At 40.0% G+C, this 20,635-nt stretch overlaps 2 protein-coding genes across 4 annotated transcripts; both read left to right on the forward strand.

Annotated features, from left to right (window-relative positions):
- On the forward strand, positions 1-14,790 carry LOC135494715 (uncharacterized). The gene is made up of 5 exons (XM_064782960.1): positions 1-127; positions 677-1,003; positions 5,127-5,302; positions 8,679-8,916; positions 10,594-14,790. The coding sequence occupies exons 1-5, from the start codon at positions 70-72 to the stop codon at positions 10,731-10,733; spliced, it is 939 nt and encodes a 312-aa protein (XP_064639030.1). The 5' UTR covers positions 1-69; the 3' UTR covers positions 10,734-14,790.
- A 1,248-nt stretch (positions 14,791-16,038) lies between these two features.
- Positions 16,039-19,492, forward strand: LOC135503597 (alpha-(1,3)-fucosyltransferase 10-like). Of its 3 annotated transcripts, none has more exons than XM_064797217.1 (7): positions 16,048-16,134; positions 16,518-16,571; positions 17,023-17,125; positions 17,273-17,421; positions 17,674-18,083; positions 18,299-18,473; positions 18,788-19,492. In XM_064797217.1, the coding sequence occupies exons 1-7, from the start codon at positions 16,054-16,056 to the stop codon at positions 19,310-19,312; spliced, it is 1,497 nt and encodes a 498-aa protein (XP_064653287.1). In that variant the 5' UTR covers positions 16,048-16,053; the 3' UTR covers positions 19,313-19,492. The 3 variants fall into 3 exon arrangements, with proteins under 3 accessions (XP_064653298.1, XP_064653287.1, XP_064653306.1); XM_064797236.1 differs by lacking the exon at positions 16,048-16,134 and adding an exon at positions 16,278-16,313; XM_064797228.1 differs by lacking the exon at positions 16,518-16,571 and having other exon boundaries at positions 16,039-16,134.
- The last annotated feature ends 1,143 nt before the right edge of the window (positions 19,493-20,635 follow it).

Consider the following 20,635-nt stretch of genomic DNA (forward strand, 5'->3'; position numbering starts at 1 on the left):
AATTGCGTGGAGTTGCATGTGGATTATGCCAGGTTTACTCTCAGTGGATTCCCTTTTTCTCTCTCTTCTATGATGTTTTTCCATGGGACCTGGATATGTATTTTTCTGACTGCGGTTTTAGCAGAAGGTACTCATATATAAGAATGATTTGCAAATCACTATCTGTGTCAAAACCTTAGTGTAAATTAATCCATTCCGTTTTTCATCAGCTGTCACTTTTTGTTATGATCTCCTTCTTGTAGTGTACACACTACATACACTTACAGACATACTTAATGTGTCATTGTGTGGTTCACAAATGACACAGTCCACAAGTTGGGCCAGGTCATTGTTGGAGATGTCCTCTTTTTAACTCTCTGGGTGTTGCAGCATTTTGATTCGGGATTGTCCTAATTGTGAAGGACAGGCTTGATTCAGGCCCTACCTCTAATGACTGAGTCCCTAAGATCTAGGTTAGACGATGACGTCCATGTTGATTTGAACACTTGAAAGTGGCATTACATCACACAACGTTACAAGGCTACATAAAGAATTATGAAGAATTATGTTATACCGACTACTGTCTTGGTGATGTGTTAGTATCTAGATCATGACTATATTATAAAGTGGATACTTCAGTTGATCATCATATAAAGTTTATTAGTTTTTTATCTGTTAAATTGATCTTTCTTTTCAGTGCACAACCTGGTGTTAACAGTCCGGCCGTCCGTTTCAACTGTAAATGAAGGATACAATACAGATGTGAACTGCTCAGTTGTGAATAAAATAAATCCCGCTCTGCCTGTGTATTGGAAGGCACTTGGGAAATACCAACAACAGCCCATTACAGAAAACTGCCATGTTAATCAGCTCTTCCATCGGACTTTTAATCTATCAGAGTGTCAACATAAGAATGATTCGGGACACTATGTGTTGCACCTGCGGTCAGTCCAGTGGAATGATAGTGGGATGTATGAATGTGCCTATGATGGACGTGCTGACAGGGTTGCCCTGGTTGTCTATAGTAAGTGTCATGCTTTTTTAATATCTTTGTTACCTTGTATGTAAGCCCCTACCTTTGTTGTGAACTGATGTATCACTCTTAATTCTTGCTCAATGTCACTTATCTCAAGTCAAATGCCAACAAGTGGAGTGACTCTACTTGTAACAAGCTACATGTATCTGTAATGTTTGCACCCTGCCTTCCCTCACCGAAAAGCAGTGTGATATCAGTCAGGATTCAGTCAGGTTGCAGTGTTACCTCACATTTTTATGGCAGTGTTGAAATCAGTGGAAAGCAGTCATAGGGAGTGTTTTTCAGTCACGCAATACCAAAGCATACAGTTATACAGCAATCAAAAATAGAGGTTAGGGAGTCATAAGCAGTGGTAAGACAGTCAAAATCAGTGGTAAGGCAGTCAAAAGCAGTGCTCATTTAAATATTTAGGCTGACTGATTTCCACTGCTTTTGACACTGAAAATGACTCCCCACTATGCATCATGCACGGGGCTGGCAGTGGGGTTCAGTGTTAATTTAAATATTTCGCAGCACACTGAATCCACACTGAAACACCACTGATTTTGACTGCCATTTCCAAAACCTCTTGGAGGGAGCAGTCATTTTCAGTGTTAATATAAATAATTTATTTAATGGCATGCAGGCACGGATGCCGAGAAAGGTTTGGGGGACATGACCCCCCTGTGCTGATGACAACCAAAGAAATTGTTCGAAAAAGCAAAAACTTCTAGCGAACTGTTACTTTTGCTGTCCTATTTTAATTAGACGGTGTGTTTGCGTCCAATATGGCAGTGATGACGTCATCTGCACAAATAGAGGACATCGCCATTGTATGATGACGTGACACAGTAAAAAGATGACAAATTCACGTCCTTGACCTACGTCATTGCAAACTTTGTCATAATGACAGTGGTCAGATGGGGTTACCAGACAATTGAAACGACACATGGCACATAGCTTACTGTCAGTGATGTCAGGGATTGAAGCTAGATCAAATTGATGTCCAAATAAAGTAACTGCACGCAGCCTGTAGAATAATGATCTACTGATTGATGTGTATTGAGCTCCCATGCAGATAATTTGCAGTGTATGCATACATTACAATTAACACCTATAGGGCCTACAGTAGATGCATGAAGATACATGCAGATATCTTGCAGTGTATGCATGCATTACAACACCTAAGGGCCTATACAGCCTTCTTGATTTGCTGAAAATACAACTTCAGTGTCTGTCGAGATTACCCTTTTTGCATTCATTTGGCTCCTTATGTGTTCCAATTCAAACTGACTAAAACTCCCATCTTCTCATATTGAAATTCGGGTAAATATCGAGAAATATGAAGAGGTACCATGATTTCTTGAATGTTTGACTATCAAATTCAAACTTAAGCTTCCTGTCTCAGGTTGCATTATGGGTGATATTTAACACTGAATTTGACTGCAATTACCACTGCTTTACACTGCCATCAAGTCTTAATCTCACCAGTCATAAAGCAGTGGTTTTCAGTCATGTTGAAATGCCACGGGTTTCGATCAGAGTTGGAGAAGTGGAAATCAGTGGTCTTTCAGTCATAGGCAGTGTTTTTGAAATACGTCGTTTATAATGATATGCAAGTGGCAGTGCTTTGCAGTGGTCTTTCAGTCAAAATCAGTGGTTTTAAAACATTAAGAAAAAATGATATGCCTAAGACAGTCATATGCAGTGGGGGTTTCAGTCAAAAGCAGTGTGATGCAGTCATTTTCAGTGCACTGCCTTTCGGTGAGGGTTAGGCTTATACGTAGGCCTTGGTACATGTTGGTGAATGTTCGGCAGCTTGCCCCTGTATTATCTGAACTGTACTTCCCTAGTGATTTCAGCCATTGGCATGGCTCATTCAATATCTGAAAGGAAATTCCATGGCTTACAATTCAACATTGACTACAGGTTGTGCAGATGCAAAGAGTTTGGAAGGCACATCTGAAAAGAGTCATTCCCAAGAAAACCAATAGTTCTGATGTATGATAAGCACGGTGAGTGTCGGCTAAAACATGATAGCCACTGAGTCACCTCATGAGTTGTTTGCTCCTCTTCCACGGCCCAGCTTACATGTGGACATAGCCAAGGAGTATCCCAGACTGTGAATTATTGATGAAGTGAATTGATGAGGCTGCTTGTTCTACACAGCACTACCACCTTCCTTAGGTTTATGTTCGAAGATCACCCGCTACAATACAAGCACCTGTTATTAGTTGAGGCTCCATCTTCAGATTAAATGTTTGAACATTATCTCCCGGAGATAATGAAATGGCTTTGTTAACACTCTGTGCAGTAAAAATATCCTAAAAATCGTAATTAAATCCAATTTGGCAGTTTTTTTCTGTAAGCTTCTACACTACATGTACTACAATGTACTACGTATACTTTTTTGATCAAAAGAAAATAATAATGAGATCAAATCATTCAGACCAAAACGATATAATCTACCCTACTCAGTCATACTGTGTACTGTTACTTACATCATACCTGTTTTAGAGTTGTTTCGGATTCCCTCTTACCTCTTTGGTGTTTCGTTGTATTCTTGATCTTCCACAATCTCAGAGTAATTGCCCATGGTGTTTTATCGTCTTTTACTTGAAAAACGATCCTTATTTTCTCAAGATGAGAAATATTTTGAAACTGATAGTGCACCTTGGAAGTTTTGTTCAAGATTTGCCTCAAGCTATAGTTTCTGGTAGTGAAATGACTAGTTCTTTGATCTGAGACATGTATAGTAAAAGTAGAGTTGTTTTCAGACTTGGCAAGTTCGTGACTTCTCTTTCTTAAAACAAGTTATTTTTCATTTGGTTTGGCTCCCGAAGTATCACACCAGATTTTACCTTGCCTTTGACACTGAAAACCTGCCATCTCAGTGTCTCTAATCAAAGCTGTCTTACTCTTATGATTATGTCTGGCTTTCTCTCTGCTTTGAGATAATAGGATCCAATAAGTCCTTCAAAGAGATGGATCAACCAATGAATTAATAGTAATGCTGTCTCGAAGCATCATAATGTCTCAAAGCCAAACCAAGCTCCTTGTTTCTTATGAACTCATGTTGTCATGGGTTTATCATACATTATGGCATGCTTGGTGTCATTTAATCTACCGTCCCAAAGGGAGCGTTCAGACTGCCGTTCAAAACTTGTTTGTTTGATGTATCCCTCCGAGTCCGAACCCATGGTTTTTTTAAAAACTATTTTCTGACATGTACCCTAAAGTTTTTGATGCAATGCATGGACCCCTTTCCTAGAAATCGTAGTGTTTCGTTCACCCATGTTTTAACGAGAGCAAGGTCCACTTGAGAAGGGGCAACATCATCCCAGTTTGAAAAGGTGCAATTCTGGTATTTTACTAGTCATGTAATTATGACAAAAAGCTTTTTAGTTGCTGTGATTTGGTGAGTCAACTCATCCTTGCTATAGTCTAGCGGATGCATCATAATTACCATCTTCACGATTTCTCGTGGTAATTACCGGATCTCTGTTGATTTTGTGACAAAAGCCATCTTTGCTGTGTACGCACCTCGTCTTTTTCTTGCGATGCCATGGTGATGTGATGCTAATTGTTGTGTTGGGATTAAGGTGTTGGCCTTGACTCGTTTGCTCTTGCTGTCATACAATAATGCAGTTTCTATTGGTAACTGTTTGGCTCTGTAGAGTGTGATAAGATTATCTAAGAAGATTAGGAAATCTGAGGAGTCAGTTATGCTGGCTGTGACAGGTGATGTATGGGTATCAGGTCATTTTCGCTTGGGTAGCTCAAGCTTTAGCCTCCAATGTTTCATGCAAGAAGAGCAGCATGTAAATGATCTTGATGTGAAAAAATGGCATGAGAAAAAAGTCTCTTTTGTCAATTCATTTTGAGAAAAATACCGAGCAGAATCAATAAAAGAAAAAAAACTCACTAAAAATTACTTCTTGGGTTTATAAAAGTATACCCCCATATCTTTTCACTTTGATTTTCAGCTGTGAGTTCAGTTTCAAAAATTTCAAAATTTGACATGTTTAGTTCAGGCCTGATGTATTGTGGTATCTTGGTTGTGGGTTTCCCCAAAGATGCATTTTATCACCCTATCTTAGTAACAGTGGGTTAAAAATCGTTCTCATTTCAGCTAAAATCCGTGACATGGAAATTACGCAATCTTTGAAGGGAGCTAATGCTTTTGAATATAAAGAGTCAATTACGCGGATGGTTCACCTTCCCCCTGGGGCCATTCTCTACCTCAACTGCACCACAGGATGCGCGTATCCTTCACCAACAATCAAGTGGAAGTTGGGAACAAGCATGGTACGTTGTCATTTTCATTTCACTTGATTCAGCTATTGCAGGTCTCGAAGGATTTCATTTTAGATCATAAGGCGGTTTCATATTCTAATACGTTGTTAAAGTCTCCTGACGATAGCTTGCACCGTGGTTATATTATGATTGCAGGAGCAACCATTTCGCTCTGAAAAAAAGAATATTTTTGAGCTTTTCAAAAAGCTTCATTGGTTTTTTGATCAACACAAATATGCATCCTATTGAGTGAAAACCTTTTTGTTTACTTTGCCGTTTATCAACTGATTACTCCTTTTAATTAGCTTTTAGACAGCTTTCACGTTTGACGAGATGAAGTATGCCATTGCTAATTAGGATAGATGGGCGCACTAGTCGTAACTTTCAGAAAATGGGACACATTTTGCAGACGTGTAATCATCTAATGGCAGAGTTTCAGTTCATGTACACTCACCGAGGACATTGAATTTGAAGAAGGAATTTTGACAATTTGTTGAAAGGAGTGTACCATTGGTATGGGGCAATGACGAATAATGATACCAGTTATGATTGAAGTCTCTGTATCATGCAGAGCTCTATTGGGACTGAAAGTCAACGGAAAATGTTTCAGCAGGTGCAGGTGCAGCTTTTAATGATGAGGAGAAATTGTGATGGTCTTATTGCGTGGCCAATCAAACTTTCCTTTGTCTTGAGGAGAGCTCCTTGTGCTCTGTCTGTTGACTGAACAAACTTTTAAAGGCAATATTGGTGGTAATTTGACCTTTTTTTGAAAGGAGAATATGTTGTGTAGAGCTAATTTCATACAAAAATGATTTCTTTTGATTCTGATTTTATTCTTCAACTTCAGTCGTAGCTAACAGAGCAACTCATCTTTCCGAAAAAATCAAACTTATAATGGCTCGATTGACCTTCCCTGGTCGATGAGATCAACTGAGCTCACAATAAGGAGAGGCAGGGGAAAAGATGATTTGAGTGTGAAAGTTGGATGATTTCCTAACTGATGAGACATTTCAATTCTGCAAATCCCATTTCAATTCAAGGGCAGATTTTCTACATTAGTATTCAGCTCACAATACATCCCAAGACAGCCCGCAGCGCCAACCTAAGGCTGGAGATAACTCAGTCATATTTCTCTAATAGGTTTATTATGAGATTGAGGCGTCCATCGTATCAAATACCATTATGGGTGATTTTTCATCCCTCCCTTGGCCAAGTTTTGTGCAGTCCATCAGATTATCATGCTACAATGGGAGATCTTTCTTGATTAGTCTGATGTGGTTATCATGGTTATGGGGAAGGTTTAATGGATGGACTAGACCGGAGGGACTGCCTTATCTGGCAGTCATATCATGCCATCAAGATGTAAACCTCAATATTTCAATCTTCAAATTGCTGTTACATTTTGAAATGGTATGGAAAGGGCTTCTGATGTGATGGAACAAATTTGCTCTGAAAAAAGTCATGCCTGACGTTTTGTTATAGAAAAATGTCCAACATCAGTTTTCTGCAACAAGCAAGTGTGCTGCAGTATCTTATAAGACATTATTTTCCTTAATCCTGTCACTAAAATCTGTCTCGGGATATGATCAGTACCAATTTCCCGATTACATGATGTCCCCGACTCCCTTCATCAGCTTAGAATACCTTGCTACGTTGCTAACGTGCCACAACCAGGTGACAGCCAATCTCCTGCCTCTGACAACCTTCGGAGACGATCAAGCATGCGTCGACCTAAGTGGCGGAAAAATAAGATTGAAGCGGAAAATTCTCTATATAAATGTGGTGAAATGTTAAATGAGTCTTCCGGTGGAGTGTCTTCTTTGATGTTAAGTGTGATGCCGTGATAGTGAAGTATTTTCATCGCAGGCAAAGTCAGCTGGGGACCATTTGAGAAACCTGGGGTGTGTTTCCTTCAGACTGAAAACACGCAAGTTGATCGCTTTTTTGAACACTTGGGAGGTTGATACATTTCTTCCCTGGCGCTGTAATGTTCCATTGAATAGCTAACCATTTGAGATAGCGTTTGGTGTGGTTCGTCGTATGGACTACAACCACCGATGTTGATTGCATGCTTGTATTGTAGGAGGTTTCATACATCTGTATCTTCCATTTGACCTGATAAAACCTTCTCTTCAATCCACTTCTACTGACATGACTGAAGAATATGATCAGGTGATCACGACACTCCTTCCCACTTCACATACCATCAACAACAAGACTTATTGCACAGGCAATTAAATCATTTCAACAGATTATATCTCCTTGCCATAAATCCTTTCTTCTTTTGATTTCTTTGAAAGTGATACTGATAAAGGGAAGCCTTAGAAATGTTACCTACCGCTAAGAAGATAATAGCCGCACTTACACCACCTGAAAATGGACCACCAATCTTGGTTCGGGAACCAATGCCGCACCATCGAAAATCCACCAAGCGCTTACACCAGCGCTGCAGCTAGTTATAAAATCCGGCTACAGATGGCGCGCAAACAATAAGCAGAATGCGGAAAGCCTTGGCAGAAAGCGCCATTTCGAAAGCGCCGCCTGGAGCCGAACCATCTAACTAGCTAATTGCCGAACCATTTGCGCGTACACCACGACAAAGCCGAGCTTTTAACAAGCCGGGCGAATTTGGACCATCAAGCTTGGTGGGACAAATTCGCTCGGCAATTTGTATCGGCAATGGATTGCCGAACCAATTTGTCGCGGCAATGTGGTGGTGTAAGTGCAATTGGTCCACCAATATTTCGTGGTGTAAGCGCAGCTAATGAGACGAGATGTCATTGTATGTCTTCTTCGCAATCAGTTCAGGTTCGCTATTGCATTATTTTCCTCCATGATGAACATTTCTATGGATGTGACTTTGAACACTATGAGCTGTTAAGCACGCTTGGTTAACACTCTCAAGTGGCAGAATTTCTCTTCATAAATGAATCGTTTTCAGGAACAGCAAATTTAGTTATCAACTGATAACTTCCTTCTCATGAAAACTCAAGGATGGGAAATCTTTCTTCGAGAAGTTTGTGTAGCTCATGTGACTTCTTGTTGAAACATTTACTTACAAAGCGTCCTCAATGGGTAAAAACTGCTCTCTGCACTCTCAGTCGGTGACATTAACGAAGCCACCCTTAGAGCCATAGTCACCTCAGTTTATTGTTCTACTATGTGAATGGGAAAAAACCTGATCATTATTATTATCAGGCCGTCTGCCTCAGTTCCATTTGGAGCCTCCATCCCCCATTTATCACAGATAATAAGCCTCATTTTCTCTTCTTTCAGAAAATCTATCATTATCTTGGATCATCCCTATTACTCTGTTTCCAAGTTTTTACTGACTTTCTTTCTCCCTAATTGTCACTGCATGCCTTAATTGGTTTCATCTTTTTTCCAGGGCCACGAAAAGCAAGTTCCTAGGGCAAATTATTCCACAAAATCAGAAAAATGCTCGAGTCCACCTCCAATGTATGTAGGTGCATACGTCATGCAAGCTAGAGTGATGAGCACTTTGACAATCTACGGAAAAAACATTACGGGGACCAGGCACGCTAAAGTCGAACGTTATAGCTGCATCGCCTCAAATAGTGCCACGGGGGCATTTACAACTTCAGAATTCTCAGTGGAATTTGCAGGTAAGCACTGAATGGTTCTTGTCAGCTGCTTTGATGGGTTGTTTCAGAGATATCGCCAGGGGATGTTTAAGCATCATCCATGTTGCAGGTATGACATCACATTCTTTCCCGCAATTAGCCGTAATCCAGATCAGCACCTCTAACAGTGGAGTGGCCAAACTTCGCCAAGTTATGTTTGTGAGGTCACTTTTGACAGGGGCTGACCCCATATGTTTGGCCCCTGGCACACCACAGCAACATCGGCTGGTGTGGAACAAGGCAGCTTGTTACACATTTTGGAGAGGCAAGCTGAGTCATCATTTCTAACTAGTGGGCATGCCTGTTTCGTCATGTCATTCTCACCAGTCTCATGTACTACCTCCGTATCAACAGCAGACTACTATAAACCGTCGATCTTTACTCTCTGATAAAGCCGTCATTAAGCGGATAATTTGCATTGTGTCATGATATTTATGCGTAGTCACATCTTGAGTGTTGATACCTTATTGGTATGCATGGTTACCTTGGTAATATCCCGTCTATGAATCACATATAGAATCCTAAATCAAGGTATGTTGAAGCTAGAGGCCTGTTGAAACATGGTGACTTCTGGCTGGCTGATTTGTGGCCTATCCTGACATCCCGAGTTACGCCATTTCTTAAGTCAAAAACACTTGGACTGCATTCCAGGTTCTACCTTTTTGCTTGTGACTATGCAAAACATCATCCTTTGAATGAAGAATTATTCTTGTGGACATTTTCAAAACTTTGTTGAGGATATGAACCTGAAGGCTATTACTGGGGCCTGACCACAGTGATACACCCCATCATGCACTAGCAGTATCCCCACTCTACAGGAAGGGCCACTCCACCAAACCTCAACCTTGGTGATGTTGAACCCTCCTGAGTGTGACAGTCATCAATAACAATCCTTTTAACAGAACATAGTGCTGAATGCCCTTGACATTTTCTTCAAATCCCAACTACGATGTAATACTGCAAGTGCAGTGTTGATATAACAAGAAAGTGATGGTCATTTGAAAAAAGTGGTGTTTGATGGATGAACAATCCATTAGTGGTAATGGCATGTTAAAGGTGTCTTTCTACGATGAGATATCTCATGGTCACGATGTTGACTACAGTAATGGACGAAAGCAAAAAGATGCAGCCATCATGAGACGAGGAAAAAGTTTTCTCTGCAAATTACGTGACTGTATCTGGCTGCTTGTCCACCTTGGATTAACCCTCTCTTCTGTTTTGGCTTCTAAAACAAGAGCAAAAGTGCCCTAATGTGCTTAAAAACAAGCTTTTCAGAGACGTCTTGGGAGTAGGAAAAACACACTGCCCCCCCCTCCTCTGCCTGATGTGTTGATATTTGGAGTGATTTGAGTCACGATTGATTTCATCTCAGGTTATGGTATACCTTATACTTTCAGAATGGTCTTAACGCATCCTTTTGTTCTGTAAATGGCTTTCTTTCAGTTGTGTTGCATTCTTTCCTTTCAGCTCAGATGAGGAAGCTGATATTACCGATATCACCCGCAGGGAGTTACCCATTCAGTACGGGCAATCAGGATCTCGCATTGTTCGCGAGCAATGTTCCTCTGATGCCAATAATTAGTTAGCACCATTGAGCGAACATTGATGCTCACTTTTCACACAGTCATAACTGAAGTGGTGTCGTCCTCTCCATTTCAGGTAATGAACTTGGTGCGGTCCTCTCCATTGCAGGTAATGAACTTGGTGCTTCCAGCCAATCGACAACAACTCAGACGAGATCGTGGCCGTTGTTTGTCATCACCGTTGTCATGACAACAGTAGCTAAGTTAGCACTATAGTCATCATGTTCCTAGAGACTTCCATTCCTCGCTAAAGGGAGATGACACCCAGCGCTACCTTCAAAGCGGCACTGACTCTGCGATCAGGTGAAAGGCCATTGATAGAAGATCCCGCATATCATGTGTGAGAAGTCATCTTCACATGCGTCCATAACACAACCGTTGTTAATAGAATTTGTTTATTTGATTTCAATTTCAAAACGATGTCAGAATTCCATGCTTTATCAGGTTTCTTATGAATCAGTTTTATTGATTCAAGACCAGGTGTTAGGTTTGAAATATGGGTGGTTTGAAATATGGGTGCGGCTCCAACCTAGTATATACTATGATGGTATTTTATGATACTTGATGATAAGAAGGGATTCATTATCAATTCAACTGGATCAAATGAACATCTTATGTGGTCCATTTTATCTGATCTTAGGTAATTTTGAAGCAAGTCCTCCAAAACCTGGCTGAATTTTCATGGCAATTTTGGCAAACTAATTGCCAAGTAAATGGTTTTTTTTCGCAGTGTTGCATTTTACCAATTTTGGTGGCGAGGAGGATGTGAAATTATGACACATACATGATTTACCGCTGTAGAGTAGGCTTTGTCCAAGTATTTAGAAGTATATCAACTTCACCATGATGGCATAATTTTATCTTCTCACTTTTTGTGAAAATCTGCATTTATTTCCTTACAATTTGGATCGTACAAATTATGTTGGTCGGTGTTATATCTGTTAATATTTTTACTGATGCACTATCATTTACATAGAGATGAAAATCAAAATTTCAAAGAAATTGTGTTGTGTTTTCCTGATAAAGCATCATATTTTTTGTTTGCGTAGTTATTTATTAATGTATTATTTATTCATATTGAACATGTAATCATATATTCAACAGTTTCAAAGATTAGGCGTATACGCACTTCCCTTGATGGCTGGTATAAAGAGAGTTGTTTGATTTACCTAAGGCAGGTACAGAATTGAGCTTTTCACGTATTGTCATACTTGGTAAAAACTTAAAAACTGCATCTGTAAATACAAAGAATACTTTACATAGGCACTGGTTAGGGCATTGATTTAATGTTATTTGTTATTGTGTGTGAGATATACTTTCAGAAGTTTGAAACAATATTCGGATCTATGAGTTTTTTTCAAAATAGACTGGCTGGGTGAGCTGTCCATGAACTTGGAATCTATCGCTGCAGATGATCAGTGCGTGCCGTTACGCACAAAACAAATAACCTTCACCTCGAAAAAGGGTTAATTATTCTTGGGTGTTTCACAAAAGACTTCTCTGATCTCCAACTCTATTTTGACACTTGCGCTGTAAAAAACAGCCGTTTTGATTACTCAACATGGTTGATGTAGCAAGGGCCAAGACTCTTAGAGGAATTAGTTCTACAACGTTTCACAGAAATTATTAAAAAGTTCTTTTATGTTCCACCGTAGCCTTCCTTCGCCCTTGGCAGCTTCCACTAAAATAAAAAGCCACAATGGGCAGCACACAGGTTTGGCTTTGTTGTGTTGGCTAACTCGATCTTTCGGATTAAAATCATGGAGATTAAATCATGACGCTCTCTCCAAGATACACTCAGAAGATATTTCGATGTTTCAAGAGATCGTTGTAGAGACGACTGTGCTCCTTGAGGAGCGGGCGCCTAATTAGCTCATAATGGTAGCTGTCTTTGATCTGGGAGTTTATGAGGTACAATTGTAATTACATGCCCATGGGAGACAGGCTTAGCGAAAAACCACCAACTTTTTGTGTGGGCGAAAATTGAGGAGGATGCTACCTCTTATACTGCTCTGAAGGTTATGAAGATTGTAAATCTGAAAAAATATATTTTACCAAAATCGGTATATTGGTTGTAGAGAAATCTTGTGTTGGCAAGCATTGGGACTGTTGTCTTTAGCAGTATCACTCTATCAACTCAACTTGTGATGACAATTTGTCTAAAATCAAAAACAGTGTTACACACTATTCTTCAGTCTGACCTCGTTCATTTAGTTCATATTGTTTATATTTCAATCAAAATGAGGTTGATCAAATCTTCCAGTTTTCCTTTCAAATCTGAACCCTAAATAAGGAGCTTTCTGCTCAGTTTGATTGTCTCAGTTGTATTAATGTATCATGTTGATTAACATGCATTCACTGCATGAAATTAGACTTTTCAATTGTTTGTGTTACCAGTAAAGCCATAATAATTGTATCATTATTTAACATTATGACAAATGTATAATTGGAGGAACTTAAAATGTGATATTCTGCAAAAACATTTTGACCTGAACATTATTCTCTCCTGTTATGGCAAAATTTTGCTCCTCTCTTTTTTCATTTTTGTGGATTGCAATTTTTTTCTCAAAATTCTTGTGAAAATTTACTGGTTTACAGTATTCATACAGCATTTAATTGAATATACATCAACATGTTCCAGAATCTATGAAATCAAATGGATCACGATGGTGGTAAGACCTGTCCAAACATAGATAAAGGGAACAGAGGTGCGTCACTTTATACATAATCGAAAAATATAATTTGTGATTAATAGCAACTTTAAGAAGTGAATGCAGATCTCTCCAAATACGAAAAAATCTGCAACTTCTGGATCTCACTGACAATAGAGTATTCAAAGAAATGAGGTCATTGTATGCCAGTTCGCTTGTAAATATATTTGTGTGTTTTTACATTGTTTATATTTTTGTATCATTCGGGAATCACATGATGTAAATACGTATGATACTGAAAGAATACACAGAAAATTTTTCTGGTGTTCTTAGTCACATGCTCCAGTCAAATGAGTAGCAGACTACATGCCATATAAAATCAAACCAGAGGTGCATTTAAAATATATTTATTGTAGAATTTGTGACAATTGTAACTGAAATTTTGGCACCTTACCATGACATGTATTTGAAGTCACATGAAACTTTTCAAATTGTATCATGACGTTTGTGTCAAAATCTGATCTATTTTATTTTTAACTTATATCATTACACTCAATTGTAATGTATGTATTTATAACTATACACCTATATTAATCTAGCCATGGCATTTATGTGCACTTTATATCACGTTCTTTAGACTATCAAATCTGGTTGTGCGCACCATTGTTGTTTGATATATTCTTGTGCCTCACTTGATGTAACAATGTCTGCATATCAATCGATGTCTACCAACCAATCCAGCCTCATTATCATTCTAGTTCCTCATATCAAAGCAATTTTTTATATCGTATCAATCAGAAGCAAAAGCGCCCAATTGGTTGTTGGCAGTGTATTAATTTCTAAAAATTGATATGAGCAGAAATTGATATAATGCAAGAATGAAATAATTTGAATCTCAGCAAGCTCATTCCAGATTGCTAGGGAAGCTCATAACACTGTTTGTGTGGTGCAATGGCAGTGGGGTAGCTTGGCTGTGCTTTGAAATCATGAACAGGTCCTGCGCAGCACATTCCCAGGAGCAGATCTAATTGATGACCTAATTAAGCTCTATTCTATAAGGAACAATGGTATCGCCATGCCGACGCAAACATTAAAGAATCTGCCATCAAAACCAGCCTCTCTTTGATTCTGTTTCCGACCACATCACTTGGTTGTGAGCTACTACAAGTGAACATTAAAAATGCTTCGTCACAACAGAGCCAACATCAGAGGAACTCTCGTTCTTGATGTTAAGGACAATCCTTTAATCTTTCAGATTGTTTTGTTGAGCAATGAACTAAGAAAGTAAATTACAGCCTGTCTTGGGTTCTGAAGTTTCTGGTTGTGTTCCAGGTTAGGGCTGCTTTTTTAGCCCTTTGCTGAATGTGCTACTGGCCATTGTGGTCACTACCTGAAGGACCTCACTGACCTGTCATATTAGCTTCCCACAGTACACAAGCAAGGGTGTAAAAGCCTATAGCAGCTGGGCCTTCACCCTTTGTTGTTGTTACAAACATGGTTGGAAGCTAAGGTACTGTGGCTAACTGTAAATATATCGTAAAAAGTGAATGTACCACACTGTGGGTCAGTGGTGCTGTAGGGGTGGTGTTTTCTGCACCGTTCTTGAAGTCAAGGGTAGCGAAAGGGTTTAACCTTGGAGAAATCCAAGGTTAAACATAGTAGAAATAAACATGTTTTTCATGTGGGAGAGTGTTTTGGTCGACAAGTATATGTCTATATAGTGGTTCCTTCTGTTGAGAAATGTGGACACTAATGTTGTGAGAAGCGTCTGGGCTTTTGCTACCCTGACTTAAGACAATGACAATATTTTTAATTTCCATTTTTTGCCTGTTTGAATGTGTCTGAGTGAACTCACAGCTTATGAAGAAAGTGAACTTTACGACTTCAAGACATATGACTCATAAAGAATAGAACAACTGTTTGAAATTGACACCTGAAAGTGATTCAATTTAACCTGGCCGCTGATTTATTGAGCATTTATGTACTTTACCAGATATGAGCCTTACTCAAGACGGTTTATTTTAATTAATCATTCTGGCTTGTGATGGCTTTTAGAACAGAAGGTCATATCTCTCTGTAAAAATTGAAAAGATGGGTTCCATCCTACTGACACAAGCAAGTGATGAGTCATCCTGACATAACCAGTGATTTTCAAATATACTACGCCTCTCGATATTTCAAACGAGGTAGGAGTATCAAAAACCTGTATCTCAGGATGGTGATGAGCTAGTTTTTCGAATTTGAATAGATTTGGGGCTCTCCAAGGGGATTTCCCTATATATTCTGACCAGGAACTTAGTGCCATACTTCTGTTTACACTCAGCCTTGCTATTGCAGACAACATTATGTCCATGTATATTTGTATTTATTGAATAAAGCTATGTTTGGGATGAAACAGATTATTGCTTCTTTTATGAAAAAAAGTGTTCTTGTTGTGATGTCAGGAATCAATAACTCACTTGGAGGCCTGTGCACCAGGTAGTGACCCTGAGTGTGATAATCTGCCGACATACCTGATTGCAGCTCATCCTCTCACAGCAGCGCTTTGTGTCAACACTCAATCAAAAAAACAGCGACCTGCAGTGGGAGGATGGAGTGAGTTGGCCTGACTGAAGGATCAGATACAACATCATATCGAATGCCATGATCCCAAATCAACCCTATCCCATCTTCGAAATTCCAGAATTGGTCATATCCTCCTTCACTCGCATAAGCTCGGTCGTTGTGTTGGCCTGAGGTTCAGGATGATCCTACCCCAAGAAACACGTATGCCAAACCAATTGGTCCTTACGATCAACAACTGGTCTTCACCGAAGACAAGGAGAGTGTGCGGCCGACGTGGAATTGGTACGTTTACTACAACAAAGTGTAGCAGACCATAAAACATGTTGTTTTTTAGACCAAAATTTCTTCATCTATTTGGTGTAATATGTGTATTTTGTACTTTGATCTTCATCATATATGTTGTAAGTATTATTTAGTTTGTCAGGGAAATGTTATTTACCATAATTAAAGCATTTATAGGCTAATTTGGCGTGTAAATGTGGAAGGTACTAAACCAGATACTCTACTGGTAGTGGTAGGCCTACAGGCATGACAGGAACAGGTATACAATACCATGTTAGGCCTACATGTGATTGTGATGGTAAGTAATCTTAATAACTTCCTGGGACCCACTCAGGGGAGGGGGGGGGCTTAAGTATGTCAACTGTAGGATCTTAGTATTTTTTTCTGTCTCAACTTTTCTGGCCCCGTCGCAAGTTAGCTAGACTCCCATCCTGAGGCCGGTCCAATGCATTCGGCGTGTAAGGTAAGCAAGCCCTCTTTGAATTTGTTCTTTTGATTGTAGATGATAGACCACGAACAGATCACTCATATTGAAGTGCCTGTTCATTTCAAGACTGTAAGTACTGGCAATTGAGCCTTATACTGTTGGAGAGGTGATAGTGAGCCCCCTTTAAGACAATGATGATAAGTATTCTGGGTGTCTGTGACGTGTGTGTGTCGGGGGGAGGTGGGGGGGTCAATCATCCTTTGATAACAAAGTATCGAGAGGTGCAGCAGAGTATATTGAAAATCACTCGTTATGTCAGGATGCCAATAGTTTGATGGTGTTAGAGGAAGGTGGTCTGGGAAGTTATTTTTACTTATCATAACATTCCATCTGTTGTCCTAATTACGCTTTTGTGGTTTAGATTTGATCTTATCACGCATCAATTTTAAGCTAAAATGTATGTCACACAGATAAAGGACGGAAAGTCAATATCCATATCAAGTCGTAATTGACCAGACTTTCTTTTGACTTACCATGGCATTCAGATGACTGATGGCTTATCACTTTTTATTTCTTGCAGACCCTGACAGATGAGCCAGATATTGACCTCTATGAAATGTACAAAATGGCCAAAGAAAATGAGAAGAACAGGCAGATTAAAAAAGAAGCTCAAGCTGAGCAAGGTATTGGAATATTGCTAGTACTCTTACAATGTTAATGTTGTCATTATATAGTTGGTGGTCTGCACACATTTGAAATCAATCTGAAATTAACTTGGTCCAGATAGATATGGCAACACAATTCACTTAGTATTTTCAATATTGATTCAGATGCTGAAGATATTGACAAGAAAATCACACATCCTATCATTATATGGTGGACACCTTTCACCGGCGAGCCTGGCAGAGTCAAGAAATGTGGAGACGTCTCGTGCTTCTTCACTGTAAAAAGAAAATATGCAGCTCATAAGAAGACCAAGGTTTGTGGCATGATAACTGAAGTATTCAGTGGAGGACAACTTCACAATCTACCATAATCTAGCCCTAGGTTGTGACTTGTCCCTAGTTTGTTGTGACAAGGATATCTTTTCAAAAGCAGACTGACAATTGCTTGACAACTCACTCGTGGGTCCCTTTGTCGTTCTGGAGGGTTCCCACCCATTGGTGACAATATCTGTGTTGTTCAATGAACAACCAATGTTGCCATCATAGTTTTGTCTTTTTGTTTCCAGGCCTTCATGTTCTATGGAACCGACTTCAAGGCACATGACTTACCGCTCCCGAGAGAACCACATCACGAATGGGGTCTCCTTCATGAAGAATCTCCGAAAAATAACTTCTTATTTCACCACAAGGAGGTGATGACTCTTTTCAACCACACAGCAACTTTTAAACGGCAGTCGGACATGCCACTGACATTGCAATATCTTCCTGGAATTAGATATCTTCAAAGTACCAGAATGTTCATTCCGACAGCGAAGAAGAATGAGATAAAGAAACGTCTGAAGATTGCGTCTGTCGTTTACGTCCAATCAGATTGTAACGTGCCGTCCGATCGCGATGCATTTGTCAAGAAACTGATGGAGTATATGCCTGTGGATTCATATGGCTCATGTGTGCACAATAAAGATTTACCCAAAAGGTGAGTGTTTATGTCAATATTGAAATGTGATTTGAGGACACATTTATCTTAAAGGGATTCTTACGTCTGCTCAACCACTGACAACCCCAACAACATAAGTGCCCCTTTAAGAGGACAGAAAGGAGAGTCCTCCCTTGCTCCTTGCTTGATTGAACCAGACCCAGATACTTGACTGATCGATGCCATAGTGTCTAACTCCCACTGTTTACTTCCAGTATAAGTGATGCTGTTGAAGGAATGGACAAACCAGAATTCTACAACCTGATGTCCCACTATAAGTTTACCATAACATTCGAGAATGCCATTTGTGATGATTATATCACTGAAAAACTCTGGCGCCCTCTTTATCTTGGCTCGGTTCCTATAGTCTTTGGATCACCAAAACTACAGGTAGGTGGTAATGTATGTCTGGACTACATGTAAGGTGAATCACAGGTGAATATTAGGTGGGACTGCTCAGTTGCCAACTCTGCAAAGTTCCTTTGACATTGTGAGCAGCTAGGTGAAGGATAATGCTAGCTCAAGTTAGTGCCATGAGTCTTGGCTTGGCCATGCAGTGATGAGGTCCCTGTAATTCTGGAAGCAGATTTCTGTTTGGGAAACTCCAATGTGTGTAACAGATGTCGATATTGCGCCTCCTAGAAGAAAAGAAAGAAACATACAGATAAAAACTATAATGAAACCTCTTCTTCATTATATTTCAGGACTATCTACCAGACAATAAATCAGCAATAGTCCTGACCGATTTCAAAAGTGTTGAGGATCTCGCAAAGCACATCAAATATCTGGACGAGAATGATAAAGCATATGACGAATATTTACAATTCAAGCGGAGAGGGTTCACCAATACCTTTCTCAATGAGGCATTAAATAAACGGACATGGGGCATCAATAATGACAGGAGGAAACCGAGTATGATGGATGAATTGGAGTGCTTGATCTGTCGACGAATTCATGAGAATCAACAGCGAGAAGCTGACGGCTTGGAGCCGATCAAACATATTGCAGGGTTGGATCATTATGGTTGTCCTGTACCTTTAAAGTTTGGGCTCAATTTTGATATCCCTCAAACAGAACTGAATGATTATTGGCAAGGGTTTTGGAGGGATGGGGTGTATGAAGCTGAGTATTTGTCATTTTGTGTCAAAAGTAGAAGGAAATGTTCTGGGGAGGATTTTCGTCAATACTCTTATGCTCGTTCACAGGAAAAAATTCCAAATATTGTATAAAGGTTTTCATTGTTGTTTTCATGAAGTGAGGCAAGCTCCTGAACCACTGAACATACCTAGCACACAACTGCTAATCTGTAATACAATGTACCTTATTAACCACAATTGACATTTTCATGTAACCTTGTGCCATTAATAATGATCTGTTCATGACAACCTCAATACTCCAGACTTTTTGATATTCACAAATATATTCATTTACAAAGACTACGGTACTGTTTTCTTCTGTCTTTTGTTCCTTGTCAGTGATTCCATTTTCCCTGAGAGCCTGTAATCAAAGACAGTCGGAAGCCGGTATATTGTCACCTGGCTCCTCCGGTCTAGCTTGTGGATGATGTCCTGTGCTGTTCTGTAACCGCCAGTCTACCTGCTCCATCTCCCCTATTAGCTGGCCTTTAGGAGGGTCTTGAGATCCTGTGTTGGGACTGCGGGAGCATGCTGCCTTGCTTGGCTAGGTGATCAGCTTGCTCATTTCCATGCACTCCTGTATTGGCTGGGATCCACTGGATGATAATTCTCTTCTTGGAGAGAAGGGGATCTAGCCTGTCTAGTAGGCTGTCAGTCAGTGTCTCGGCCTCCCCGCTCTGGAGAGCTTGGAGGGCTGACAGTGAGTCAGTCATCAGGACGATGTTGTCTCCACACTTTGCACAGTTCCTGGCAAGGTAGTCGGCTGCGGTGGTGAGTGCCTGAAGTTCAGCTCTGTAGTTGGAACAAAGTTTGCCGGCAGAGACTGCGATGGAATATGATTCTCTGTCAGGGTGTTTGACAAAAACGCCGCTTCCTCTTCACAGCTATATACAGAGGCATGCTGCAAGAGGGTCTTGTTCAGTTGTCTTGCCCAGGATCAAAGTCCCTTGATCCCAAGAGCATTGTCTCCATTGATGCACCATATACCATGTGTCCAGTCTCTAGGTGTCCCAGAGTGGGCAGTCCTTGAGCACATGCTCTGGTGTCTGATCAGATGTGTTGCACTTGCACCATCCAAATTAGTCATGTTCATTCTCTGGAGGTGGGATTTAAGCCTGCAGTAGCCTGTCCTAAGAGAATTGACTACTTCCATAAAAGGTGTGTTCACATCTTTAAGCGTGCCGTCCAGAAATCTTCCAGACCTACGAGGCTGTGACAGCACAACACTGTATAATGCCAAATCTGAATAAGAGGTGTATACATTGTCCAAGTAGCTTGAAATAGGTTCAGATCTATTGTTTCATTTCTTTTCAAAGCCTGTCCGGAATATAAACAATGTAATCAGAACTGGATGTGCAAGGATGTACATTGTACATGTAGCACACCTTCTATGGTCAAGACTGATTTCGAACATCA

The sequence above is a fragment of the Lineus longissimus genome, chromosome 1 (genome assembly GCF_910592395.1).
Source record: "Lineus longissimus chromosome 1, tnLinLong1.2, whole genome shotgun sequence".
Classification (NCBI taxonomy): domain Eukaryota; kingdom Metazoa; phylum Nemertea; class Pilidiophora; order Heteronemertea; family Lineidae; genus Lineus; species Lineus longissimus.